This window comes from Bufo gargarizans, chromosome 2, assembly GCF_014858855.1.
Source record: "Bufo gargarizans isolate SCDJY-AF-19 chromosome 2, ASM1485885v1, whole genome shotgun sequence".
Taxonomy (NCBI): domain Eukaryota; kingdom Metazoa; phylum Chordata; class Amphibia; order Anura; family Bufonidae; genus Bufo; species Bufo gargarizans.
The window spans coordinates 647,476,332-647,488,517 of record NC_058081.1 but is presented as its reverse complement, the minus strand read 5'-3'; the positions used below and the strand labels follow the sequence as shown (position 1 = coordinate 647,488,517).

At 44.9% G+C, this 12,186-nt stretch overlaps 1 protein-coding gene across 3 annotated transcripts in view; it reads right to left on the bottom strand.

Moving 5' to 3' along the window:
• LOC122926897 overlaps positions 1-12,186 on the bottom strand; it is a 170,731-nt gene that overhangs the window by 67,643 nt on the left and 90,902 nt on the right. For all 3 annotated transcript variants that reach the window (XM_044278416.1, XM_044278417.1, XM_044278418.1), the window contains 2 exons: positions 11,120-11,174; positions 3,941-4,033 (listed from right to left, as the gene is read on the bottom strand). In XM_044278416.1, the coding sequence (XP_044134351.1) occupies positions 3,941-4,033; positions 11,120-11,174 (148 nt within the window). The remainder of the gene's footprint in view (positions 1-3,940; positions 4,034-11,119; positions 11,175-12,186) is intronic.

The following is a 12,186-nucleotide window of genomic DNA, read 5'->3' as shown; positions in this document are numbered from 1 at the left end:
AGGTCTTGTTACCAGTGGGGTACCTCAGCGATCTGTTCTGGGACCCATATTGTTTAATATCTTTATCAGCGAAATTGCAGAAGGCCTTGATGGTAAGGCGTGTCTTTTTGCTGATGACACAAAGATTTGTAACAGGGTTGATGTTCCTGGAGGGATACATCAAATGGAAAAGGATTTAGGAAAACTAGAGGAATGGTCAAAAATCTGGCAACTAAAATTTAATGTTGATAAGTGCAAGATAATGCACCTGGGGCGTAAAAACCCAAGAGCAGAATATAAAATCAGTGATACAGTCCTAACCTCAGTATCTGAGGAAAGGGATTTAGGGGTCATTATTTCAGAAGACTTAAAGAGGACCTTTCACTACTCTACAAACGAAAAACTAACTATACCTGTGGGCAGAGCGGCGCCCAGGGGTCCCCCTGCACTTACTAGTAAGTCTGGGCGCCGCTCCGTTCGCCCGGTATAGGCTCCGGTGTCTGCGCTCCCTCTGACTGATTTCTTGTAGGAGGCGTGTCCCTTGCTGCACTGCTGGCCAATCGCAGCACACAGCTCATAGCCAGGCTATGAGCTGTGCGCTGCGATTGGCCAGCAGTGCAGCAAGGGACACGCCTCCTACAAGAAATCAGTCAGGGAGCGGAGACACCGGAGCCTATACCGGGCGAACGGAGCGGCACCCAGGCATACTAGTAAGTGCAGGGGGACCCCTGGGCGCCGCTCTGCCCACAGGTATAGTTAGTTTTTCGTTTGTAGAGTAGTGAAAGGTCCTCTTTAAAGGTAGGCAGACAATGTCACAGAGCATTAGGAAATGCTAGCAGAATGCTTGGGTGTATAGGGAGAGGCATTACCAGTAGAAAGAGGGAGGTGCTCATGCCGCTCTACAGAGCACTAGTGAGACCTCATTTGGAGCATTGTGCTCAGTACTGGAGACCATATCTCCAGAAGGATATTGATACTTTGGAGAGAGTTCAGAGAAGAGCTACTAAACTGGTACATGGATTGCAGGATAAAACTTACCAGGAAAGATTAAAGGACCTTAACATGTATAGCTTGGAAGAAAGACGAGACAGAGGGGATATGATAGAAACTTTTAAATACATAAAGGGAATCAACAAGGTAAAAGAGGAGAGAATATTTAAAAGAAGAAAAACTGCTACAAGAGGACATAGTTTTAAATTAGAGGGGCAAAGGTTTAAAAGTAATATCAGGAAGTATTACTTTACTGAGAGAGTAGTGGATGCATGGAATAGCCTTCCTGCAGAAGTGGCAGCTGCAAGTACAGTGAAGGAGTTTGAGCATGCATGGGATAGGCATAAGGCTATCCTTCATATAAGATAGGGCCAGGGGCTATTCATAGTATTCAGTATATTGGGCAGACTAGATGGGCCAAATGGTTCTTATCTGCCGACACATTCTATGTTTCTATGCAGTTTTTTTACGCTTCCCCCATTTCAATGGGAGATTCAGCATGGACTCCGCACCAATAGGGCATGCTGTCTGTTTTTTTATAGTGCCACTGGCTACACATGCATTTCCTTTAGGCGTCATGCACACGACCGTTGTGTGTTTGGCAGTCCGCAAACCGCAGATCCGCAAAACACGGATGGCGTCCGTGTGTGTTCCGCAATTTGAGGAACAGCACGGACAGCCATCAATATAACTGCCTATTCTTGTCCGCAAAACGCGGACGAGAATAGGAGAGGTTATATTTTTTTTTGCGGACCACGGAATGGAGCAACGGATGCGGACAGCACACGGAGTGCTGTCCGCATCTTTTGCGGCCCCATTGAAGTGAATAGGTCTGCATCTGAGCCGCCAAAACTGCGGCTCAGATGCGGACCACACAACGGCCGTGTGCATGAGGCCTAAGGGTCCATTCACACGTCCGCAATTTCGTGTGCGGCCCGGCTCCGGAAATGCGGACCCGCAATGCTTTGAAAATCTCAATAAAAAGAATCAGATTAAAAACAAAAAAAAGGGAACACAAGTCCCAATTCTTGCGATTGGTAAAGTTCCAGGCACTCATACCCCCACCAATCTAACAGTTATCCCTTACCCAGTGGATGGGATATAATTTCATGTTACTGGAATGCCCAAGGGTGAACTGGGAACTTAAAGTGGTTCTCTGACTTTTTATACTGATAACCTTTTCTCAGAATAGATCATCAGTATCCGATTTGTTGGACCCCCGCCGATCAGCTGCTCAACGGAGCCGATGTTAGCGCTTCCCCCTCCTCGCAGCTTACCACGCACAGCGCAGGACACTGTATAGCAGCTGTGAATGGGACTGAACTACGTCTAGGCCATGTGACCGAGGAACGTGACGTTATTGGCCTAGGGAAAGCTGTGAGAAGGCCGCTGCGCTCACAGTGTCCATCCCGGATGTAAGACCACCACCAATCAGATACCGATGACCTATCCAGAACTAGAAAACCCCTTCAAAAGGGGTTGTAGGGGCTGTTAATATTGATGACCTTTCCTCAGGATAGGTCATCAATATCAGATCTGTGGGAGCCCAACTCCCAGCGCCCTCCGTGCGAGAACTGCCTCCTCTTCATTGTTTACCTGTATGTCTTCGCAACCGCAGCGGTGAGCTGGTGTAACTACAAAATGGTGCCTTATTCACTTTAATGGGACGGCTCCTTCCATTCAAGTATATAGGAAGGAGCTGTCCCATAGAAGTGAATGGGACGGCTTCTTGTAATTACACCTGCTCACCGCTGAAATGAAGAGAAGGCAGCGCTCATACAAGCGCAGCCTTCTCTTCAAACAGTTGATTGGGGCTGATCAGATATTGATGACCTATCCTAAGAATAAGTCACCAAGTCACCGGACAACCCCTTTAACTCTGGCAGCGTCAGATCAATATTTACGTGGCTGGCAGCCAGGAAGAGGGCTCAGGCGGCCCCCGAGGAAGACTCACTATAGGGTCTATGGCCAGCCCGCCCCTGGTAATACTTCTTTAAAGGGAACCTGTCACCTCAAAATCGCATATAAAACCGCCAGCATTACCTTATAGTAGCCCCCAGTCAGTTATTAATGATGTATTTGATCCGGTAATCTGATGCTCCAGACATGACAAAAACTATGTTTTAATCGCCATCAGCGATATCTCGCCGGTCAGTCTGAAGTCAAGGGGGCAGCAGCTTGCTTCAAATCAAGATAAGCACGCCCTTTAACCGTCCCCTCTTCTGTGTGATTGACATCCTGCAGTGCGGCCTGGGATCGCGTTAGTCTCGCGCATGCGCGGTGTGCTGATGAAACCCGGCTAACTGCGGGAGCCGGGATTGCGCAGTAACAAGGAGCGCATGTGCATGCGCGAGACTAACGCGATCCCAGGCCGCACTGCAGGATGTCAATCACACAGAAGAGGGGATGGTTAAAGGGCATGCTTATCTTGACTTGAAGCAGGCCGCTGCCCCATTGACTTCAGACTAACCGGCGAGATAGCGCTGACGGCGATTAAAACATACTTTTTATCATGTATGGAGCATCAGATTACCGGATCAAATACATCATTAATAACAGACTGGGGGCTACTATAACATAAAGCTGGCGGTTTTATATGTGTTTTTGAGGTGACAGGTTCCCTTTAAAGCTAATCCTGTTTGGTTCTCCCTGTTCAGTTTTATTCTGTACTATAAACGTGCCACATTATCAGACTTTCTGAATTATCAGATGGTGGTTTATATATTAATTAATTGAAAAGCTGTAATTTGGTAATCTATATAGTCTAATAATCTAGCAGTTAGACAGAAAAGACAGAGATAAGCAGGGTAGCGGGGGTTAATCAGGAGTATTCAGATTCACGGATTTCTCTGTCACTTCAGCATTGCTTTGGGTAGAATGAATGGACAGATTATTGTAGACTCAGTATTGTTGCTCATGTATGTAATATATATGGTAGACTAGTGTTATACGGAAGGATATAAGTACCCACCTGTTGAGCTTTCTTCAGATATATTTTCTGCGCTGAATAAGGACACGTTTCTTCCACGGTGCAGTCTAAGCAGCGGCTGCTGGCGCCCTCGGGCTAAATGAGAGATGTTTATGCAGTGGAGATCAAGTCATAAAATACATTTCTGCTTCCAGTGTTTGCTAAATAATAAAATATGTGCAATATGAAATTGCAAGACCTGAAGGAATAATATAATTAAATTATATATTATGCATAGCATTATATACTGGTTTATTATATATAGGATCACAATGGCTGAGGGACATTGCATAGCAACAGTTCATGTGAAAGCAAGGTGACCACCATCTCTGTGCTTAGGTTTCGGTATAATCTGGTTGTCAATGGAGAATAATTTCCTTTTGTCTACAAAATGATGTGGGCGAGACTTCCGGTTCCGGCGCTGGGATGCTAGCAGCGGAGTGAAAGAGCTCCGGCGCCCGCTCGTCTTCAGGCTAGATCCCCACCGAGTGCTTATGTGGGAAAACATTATCAAAGAAGAATTTGTGGTCTTACCTGATCGTATCGCTTATTGCATGGAGTGGTACCTTCTGTGGAGCGGCAGTATTAAGTCCACCAAGCTGGCCAGCGCGGGAGATTCGCAAGACAAGATGGCGGAGACAGGCACTCTTACACCTGAACCGGTGATTGATATTCACGACGGGGGTGAGTCGCATACAGTAGAACTGATGACACCGATGGCAAAGGGCATCGATTATAAAGCACTGGCTATAGAGGTGGCAACTTATCTGGCTCCTGATATCAGGGATACGCTGACAAAAACGCTGTCAGCGTCCCTGCAACAGCTACATGAAACGATTCACCAGCATGAGGGCAGGTTAGAAGAGTTGGAGCAGAGAACGCAGTCTATTGAGAGCGACACCGCCAGCCATGCCCGCACCCTGAATGAACTATCCAAACAAAACGCAATTTTAATGGATAGGGTGGAGGACCTGGAAAACAGATCGAGACGCAGCAATTTGCGCTTGATAGGCCTACCAGAGTCTGTAAAAGTAATGGACTTGAAAGGTCTGTGTGAACTGGATTTGCCACGGGCTTTGGGCCTAGAGGGTCGTCATAAGGTGGAGAGAGCACACAGAATTGGACCCACTGGAATGGGGGAGACACATGGTGCACCTGTAAAACCTAGGCAAGTAATTATGAAGTACCTTGATTACTGCGATAAAGAAGCCATCTTAAGGGCATTCCGGAATAGGAAAAGCCCCCTCAGAATACAAGGACATAATGTGCTGCTATTTGCAGACTACTCGGCGGCAGTTGCAAAGAAAAGAAGAGAATTCAGTAATGTATGTTTGCAACTATATCAAAGAAAAGTCAAATTCCAGCTGGTATATCCAGCAAAACTGCGTGTCACCCACGCGGATGGATCTACAATTATTTTTCATGAGCCGTTGGCGGCAGAAGAAATGCTGGACTCTCTACAGAACAGAAGGCAGGAGAGAGGAGAAGAACGCAGACAGAGATCCTCATCACCGCGACAGGATTTGAGTGAAGGAGAAGGGTGGCAGATAAACTCTCAAGATACTGGAAGAGGACGTCGTGAAAGAGAGGGCCGTTCAGGGACAGACAACAGACGTACTTCCAAGAGAGAAGTGAGATCGTTTCCGAGGAGATGACTACTCCGGTGATAATTTAAGTTATGGTTTGAACATGATCCGCCACTTGTAGTGGGGCCTATTGTTTAATGGGAATGACTCCGTTATGTTTATGTTTATAATTTCCACTGATACTGATGAATGGGGGATGGTATCATTTAGGATGTTTTAACGTTCAAGAATACGCTGTTTGATAACTGTAATGTTCACCCTGGGGGACAAATGATCATAGGCAATTTAGTGCTTGAAGTAGGAGGTCGAGCGGGGGTCGCAACCCAGAAAAAAGGAAGTTCAAATAAAACAAATATACGGTAGTTAGGGGCTGCTCTAACGGTTAGGGAAAGAGGGTAAGGGGGGTAAGGAAGGAGAGATTATTTAGAGGTTTTGAAAAGGGAAAAGGGAGGAAAGTAATAAGGGGGGGGGGAGAAAAAAAGAGGGGGGGGGGGGAGGGAATAAAAAAAAAAAGGCATTTGGTAACTTTTGTCCATCTTGAACGTACTTTGAAATCCGGCTACAAGGGTATTGGTTGTGAGGGCAATATAAAATGAAGATCATCTCGTGGAACATAAAAGGGCTGAGGTCTCCCCATAAAAGATGGATGATCCTCAGGCATCTAAAGAAACTCAAGCCTGACATTGTACTTCTACAAGAGACTCACCTTGAGGCCTCATGCACACGACCGTTGTGTGCATCCGTGGCCGTTGTGCCGTTTTCCGTTTTTTTTCACGGACCCATTGACTTTCAATGGGTCCGTGGAAAAATCGGAAAATGCACCGTTTGGCAGCCGCATCCGTGATCCGTGTTTCCTGGCCGTGAAAAAAATATGACCTGTCCTATTTTTTTCACGGCCAACGGTTCACGGACCCATTCAAGTCAATGGGTCCGTGAAAAATCACGGATGCACACAAGATTGTCATCCGTGTCAGTGATCCGTGTCCGTGATCCGTGTCCGTTTTTTCCTATCATTTCAATGGCAAACTTGACTTAGATTTTTCTTTCATTTTTCATGTCCGTGGATCCTCCAAAAAACAAGGAAGACACACGGACGAAAAAACGGTCACGGATTACGGACCTACGGACCCAGTTTTTGCGGACCTTAAAAAAAAACGGTCGTGTGCATGAGGCCTGAGGAGAAGGACTTTGACAGGATGAAGAGGTTATGGGTGGGGGCAGTTTTTGGTTTCTCAGCATGTGATAGGAAGGCAGGAGTTTTGACGTTGATTAATAAGCAGCTCAACCACACGGTAATAGGGCATTCTGCGGATACGAAGGGCAGGTGGACACAGGTTCTGATACAGGTTCAGGATACACAATACAGCATTTACAATGTATATGGACCTAATACTAACAATGGTGTTTTCTTTAGCGAATTGGAAACCAAGGTACTAGGGGACGCGAATCCTCATAAAATCATTGGAGGAGATTTTAACTCAGTGGTTAAAGGCGCAGAAGACAGAAAACGAGAAGGTGATAGGGTTGGGACTGATGGGCCACAGGACAATATGATGCAACCCTTCATGGAGGGGGCGAGTCTGGTAGACCCCTGGCGCCAATTGCATCAGGATGATAGGGGTTTTACATTTTACTCCAGCTCACAGCTCTCGTGGTCGAGGATTGACTATATACTTCTTTCCCTTTCACTTTCATATAGGGTGGAAGGGGCGGAGATTGGCGACTTGATTCTATCAGACCATGCTCCGGTGTCCATAGAATTGTTTGAGTCATTCCCAAGAGGGTTGGATTATATCTGGCGCTTTTCTTCCCATCTGAGCACAAGGGAAGGATTTGTAGAAAAGCTATCCATATGGTGGGAGGAGTTCAAGGCTGATAATGAGATACACTTAGATGATCCACAGTTGTTCTGGAACACATCAAAGGTGGTAATGAGAGGAAAGATTATGGGGTATATAGGCAATATGAAAAAGAAAGCCCAAAAATCCTTTAGTGAAGCGAGCCAAAAAGTCAGGACAGCATACTCTAAATTCAGGAGTAACCCGTCGGATATTAACAGACAGAATTGGATCGTCGAGCGACGAACTTTTGAAAAATGTGTGAAGGAAAGAGAGTCCCTGAGACAGTCAGAAATGGAAACCAAGCTATACAAATATGGTAATAAATCGGGGAGGTTGCTAGCAAACCTAGCTAAGGGAATGAGGATTCCACAACATATTGCGTTCCTGGTGGACCAAGGAGGGGAAGGGGAGTCATGATCCTGCGGTAATTAGCAACATTGTAGGCTCCTACTATGAAGCCTTATATAAGGACGAAGCAGTGTGTGATCTGACAGATACAATCTTGAATAGAGTGAAACTACCAAAGTTGACCGAGGAACAATTACGTATTCTGAATGCTGTTATATCATTACAGGAATTGCAGGAGGCCATCAGGCACTTGGGTAATTCCAAAGCCCCAGGGCCTGATGGGTTCACAGGGGAGTATTTCAAGGCGCTAATACCTCAGGTGTCTGCTGTCCTTTTGGAATTATTCAAGGGTGTTTTTCAAGGCCGTATGACATTGGACAACGAGAATATGTCTTACATTAAGCTACTCCCCAAGCCAGGGAAAGATCCAACGTCACCAAGATCGTATAGGCCCATATCTTTAATCAATGTTGATGCGAAGTTGCTGGCCAAGATTGTAGCGGACCGTTTAGCAAAATTTTTGCCCCAATTAATAGGAAAAGAGCAGGTAGGGTTCGTGAAAGGCAGGTCTGCTGTAACCAATATAAGGACCGTCTTGACGGTCTTAGATCGAATTCAACATCTTCCAGGAAGGGGTGTGCTTCCAGCCATGCTCACCTTAGGTGCGGAAAAGGCATTTGACACTGTCAGGTGGGCATGGCTGGAAGCAGTGTTGGATAAGATGGGATTTAAGGGAGCTTTTAGGGCCTATTTATCTCAAATGTACCGTAACCCGAGAGCAAGGGTATATACCCAAGGCTTTTTATCTAAACCCTTTCAACTCCAAAAAGGTACCCGACAGGGATGTCCGCTATCCCCTCTCCTGTTCAATTTAGCTCTAGAACCACTGGCCAGGGAATTGTGTGACTCAAATTTATTTGAAGGCATCAAGGTTGGAGGGTTTAGGGCAAAGGCAGCCTTGTTCGCAGATGACGTGATATTATTCTTAGCCCGCCCGAAACAACATTTGGGTAAGATCATGGAATTATTATGTGAATTTGGGAAATACTCGGGTTATGCAGTGAATAGAAGTAAATGTGAGTTGCTTCCGTTAGCCCAGGGGGGTGATGGAAAAGATATTGGCACGGAGGAGTTTGGCATTGCTAAACCGGCGACACAGATTACTTACCTAGGAATCAAAATAGGGAAATCACCACATTCCATTTATAGGCTGAACTACCCGCCTCTATTTGCCAAAATTAAAAAGGATCTAGACAGATGGATGAATTTACCTCTATCCTTAATGGGACGGTGTCAATTGATTAAAATGATGGGGGCAGCAAAGCTAATGTATCCTCTGCAGACAATACCTGTTCTCTTGAGATATGCAGATATCAGTGACTTAGAAAAAAATTTCACTAGATTCTTGTGGAGAGGGAGGAAGCCAAGGATAGCGTTGAAAAAGTTGAAAATTAAGAAGGAGCAAGGAGGTCTTAATTTTCCAGATTTGAGGGGGTATAATATAGCGTGCCTCAGTAGGCACATATTAGATTGGGCAAATAAGACTTCGTTTTACTCAAACTTGGGTGTGGAGAGTCAGTTGGCAGCTCCATGGAAACTGATTTCCCTTCTCCACACTCAGGTGTCAAAACTCCCATATATAGCAAGAAGGTCTCTTATTCTTAGGGACACAATCATTGCCTAGGAAAAATGTGAGGAAGCTCTTTGGTTTGTCTAACTTATTCTCAAAACATCTTCCGTTACAGGGAAATCCTAATTTTCCTCCCGGTTACAGCGAGAAATCTGGGCGAACAAGGGAATTACAAAGTTGGGAGACCTGATGCACGAAAGGGAGGCCAGATGGGCATCATTGGAAGAGTTAGTAGAGAGATGGGGTCTGCAGAAGCCAGCACAATTCCCATATAGGCAAGTGCATAGCTATGTGAGGAGTATTATAAGAGACATTTCCAAAGAAGGGCGAAAGAATAAATTTGACTCCTTTCTGGGACATAATTGTAGGATGTCTATCTCGGAGATTTATAATATTCTTAGGGCAACCTGGGAGGATCAGCTGGTAGCTGGACTGTTCAAGGGGTGGGAGGATCAGTTGGAGATAACAGACCTAGCGCCCATCGCGAGGGCAGGTATTCAGGCATTATATCAAGCAGTACCTAATGAGCTGATGAGGGAAACACAGTTTAAAATTCTGCACAGGGCAATATATGGATTTGATTTTCCACCCTCTCAGGCTAGACCAGATAGGATAACTGCTTGCCCAAAATGTTGCTCACCAGGAACAGACTTGATGCATGGTTAATGGTCGTGTCCCAATGTAGCTGGATTTTGGTCTCAGGTGTCCACATTTATGAAACAGCTAGGCAATACGGGGTACAAATTATCACCACAGTTGGTCATATTTCAGGCTGAAGAAAAAGAAACATCTGATGATGAAAGAGATAGGAAGAAGAAGGGACTATCGGTTCTGGAACACAAGGTTCTGCTGGAGGCAAAGCGTTGCCTATTGACACACTGGTTGATGGCGAATGTCCCCAGTGCTGAGATGTTGCAGAGCCGATTGAAACAGATATTTCTTTTAGAATGGAAAGATGCGATTACCAGAAAGGAGAAAGTAGGTAAAAAATTGTATAAAGTATGGAGGAGCTTTATGATACAGTACATCAGTAGTGCGGAATATCCCACTTTGTTGGGACCTTTTAAACTCACTGCTTGGTATCTACAGGAAGATCTGAAGGGACGATTGGGTGCATTGAAAGTATGATAATGCGTGCAAGTAGTCTTATAAATCCTGCAAAAAAAAACTGTTGTAGTTTTAGTTTCTAGTGGTCGAGATGATCAAGATGGACAAAAAAATAGGAGGGGGGGGGGGGCGGGAGGGGGTTTCTAGTGAGGAAATGAAGAGGACAATAATAATATATGTTTCTACAGATGTTAGTTATATGGGGATTGTTATTCTCAAAATTTGCAAGGGCAATTGAATTGTCTCATTGTTGGATATGTCAATTATTTAAGGATGAAGGGGGGGGGAGGGAGAGGGAGGGGGGGGAATAGAAAATAAAGGGGAAAAATTTGGGAGAGGTGCATGTATTCCGTGAAGGATTGATGTTTTTGATATCTTGACTGACAATGGCTTTATTTGTAATCTGTAACTGTCTACATGTGCTTTTCCTTTAATAAAAGTCTATTTAAAAAAAAATATAAAAATGATGTGGGCACAGATAGTACTGCCTTCCTGTCTCTCCTTGTAATCATGCAGGCACAGATAGTACTCCCTCCATTTTTTTGTAATTATGCAAACATGATGCAATCAGTCTATTAAACCATCTAGATTTTGATCTCAGCCTGAGGTTCTGATGTTCATATGCAACTACACACTTAACTCATGAATACATTTCTTGACTTAAACTTACCTTGTTCTCTTTAGTAAAGTGAGACAGAGTTCCAAAAGAAGACACCTTTACACATCTATAAAGAAGAAAATGTCTTTTTTGAAATAAACAAAGTGAAAACTTTCCCAGACATACCCTTCACAATCAGACTTATTGGTTGACCTACAGCACATTCCTTATATGGCTGTAATGTCGGTGGTCTGTGTCCACCGGCATCTCTCCTCTCCCGGCAAACACAACCACTGGAGTACTCACCCCAACCACTGCACTCCAGTCCATGCCACTCGCTCCCATAGGTCACGTTTGTTCTTCCTGGCACTTAAAGGACCAGCACGCACATGGGCTAATCTATCCCCAAACTATGACAGCGTTCTCAGAAATGTATATGGCAACTTCCCCTATGGGAAGTTATTCTAACTCCTGCTAAGGGGTTCTTCTACTGAGCCTCCTGACCTCAGCCTGATAACCACATTAAAGGGGTTTTCCGACCGATTAATACTGATGAACTATCATCAGGATAGCCCATCAATATCTGATCGGTGGGGGTCCGACTCCCAGCACCCCCATCGATCAAATGTTTGAAAAGGCCACAGTGACATCATGTTCATCAGTCACATGGCCTAGGCACATTCAGTCCCATTTAAGTGAATGGGGTTAAGATGCAATACCAAGCACAGCCGCTATCATATAGACAGCGCTGTGCTTGGTAAGCTGTGAGGAGGCTGCAGTGTTCACTGGTCTTCAAACAGCTGATGAGGGAAGGTGACAGGTGTCGTACCCAACCTTTCAGGTATTGATGACGAAACATGAGGATAGGTAAACAATATTCAACATTCAGAAACCCACCTTAATCCTATGGCGCCTGTCCTGACCTCTGCCTGATTATTGTATAGATCCTGGTTTTATTGCCTCTTTTACTGTACTGCACAAACTCTACCTGTAAAGAATAAATCAAGGCAACTGGACGTACTGTAGATTTCTTGAAAACGTTTCACTTGTTCTTCCAACGAGCTTTCTCAATTCTTTGGAACAGCCCTTTAGCACAATGTATAAGCTTTACCTGTAGTACTCTTTGAAAGAGAGTCTGT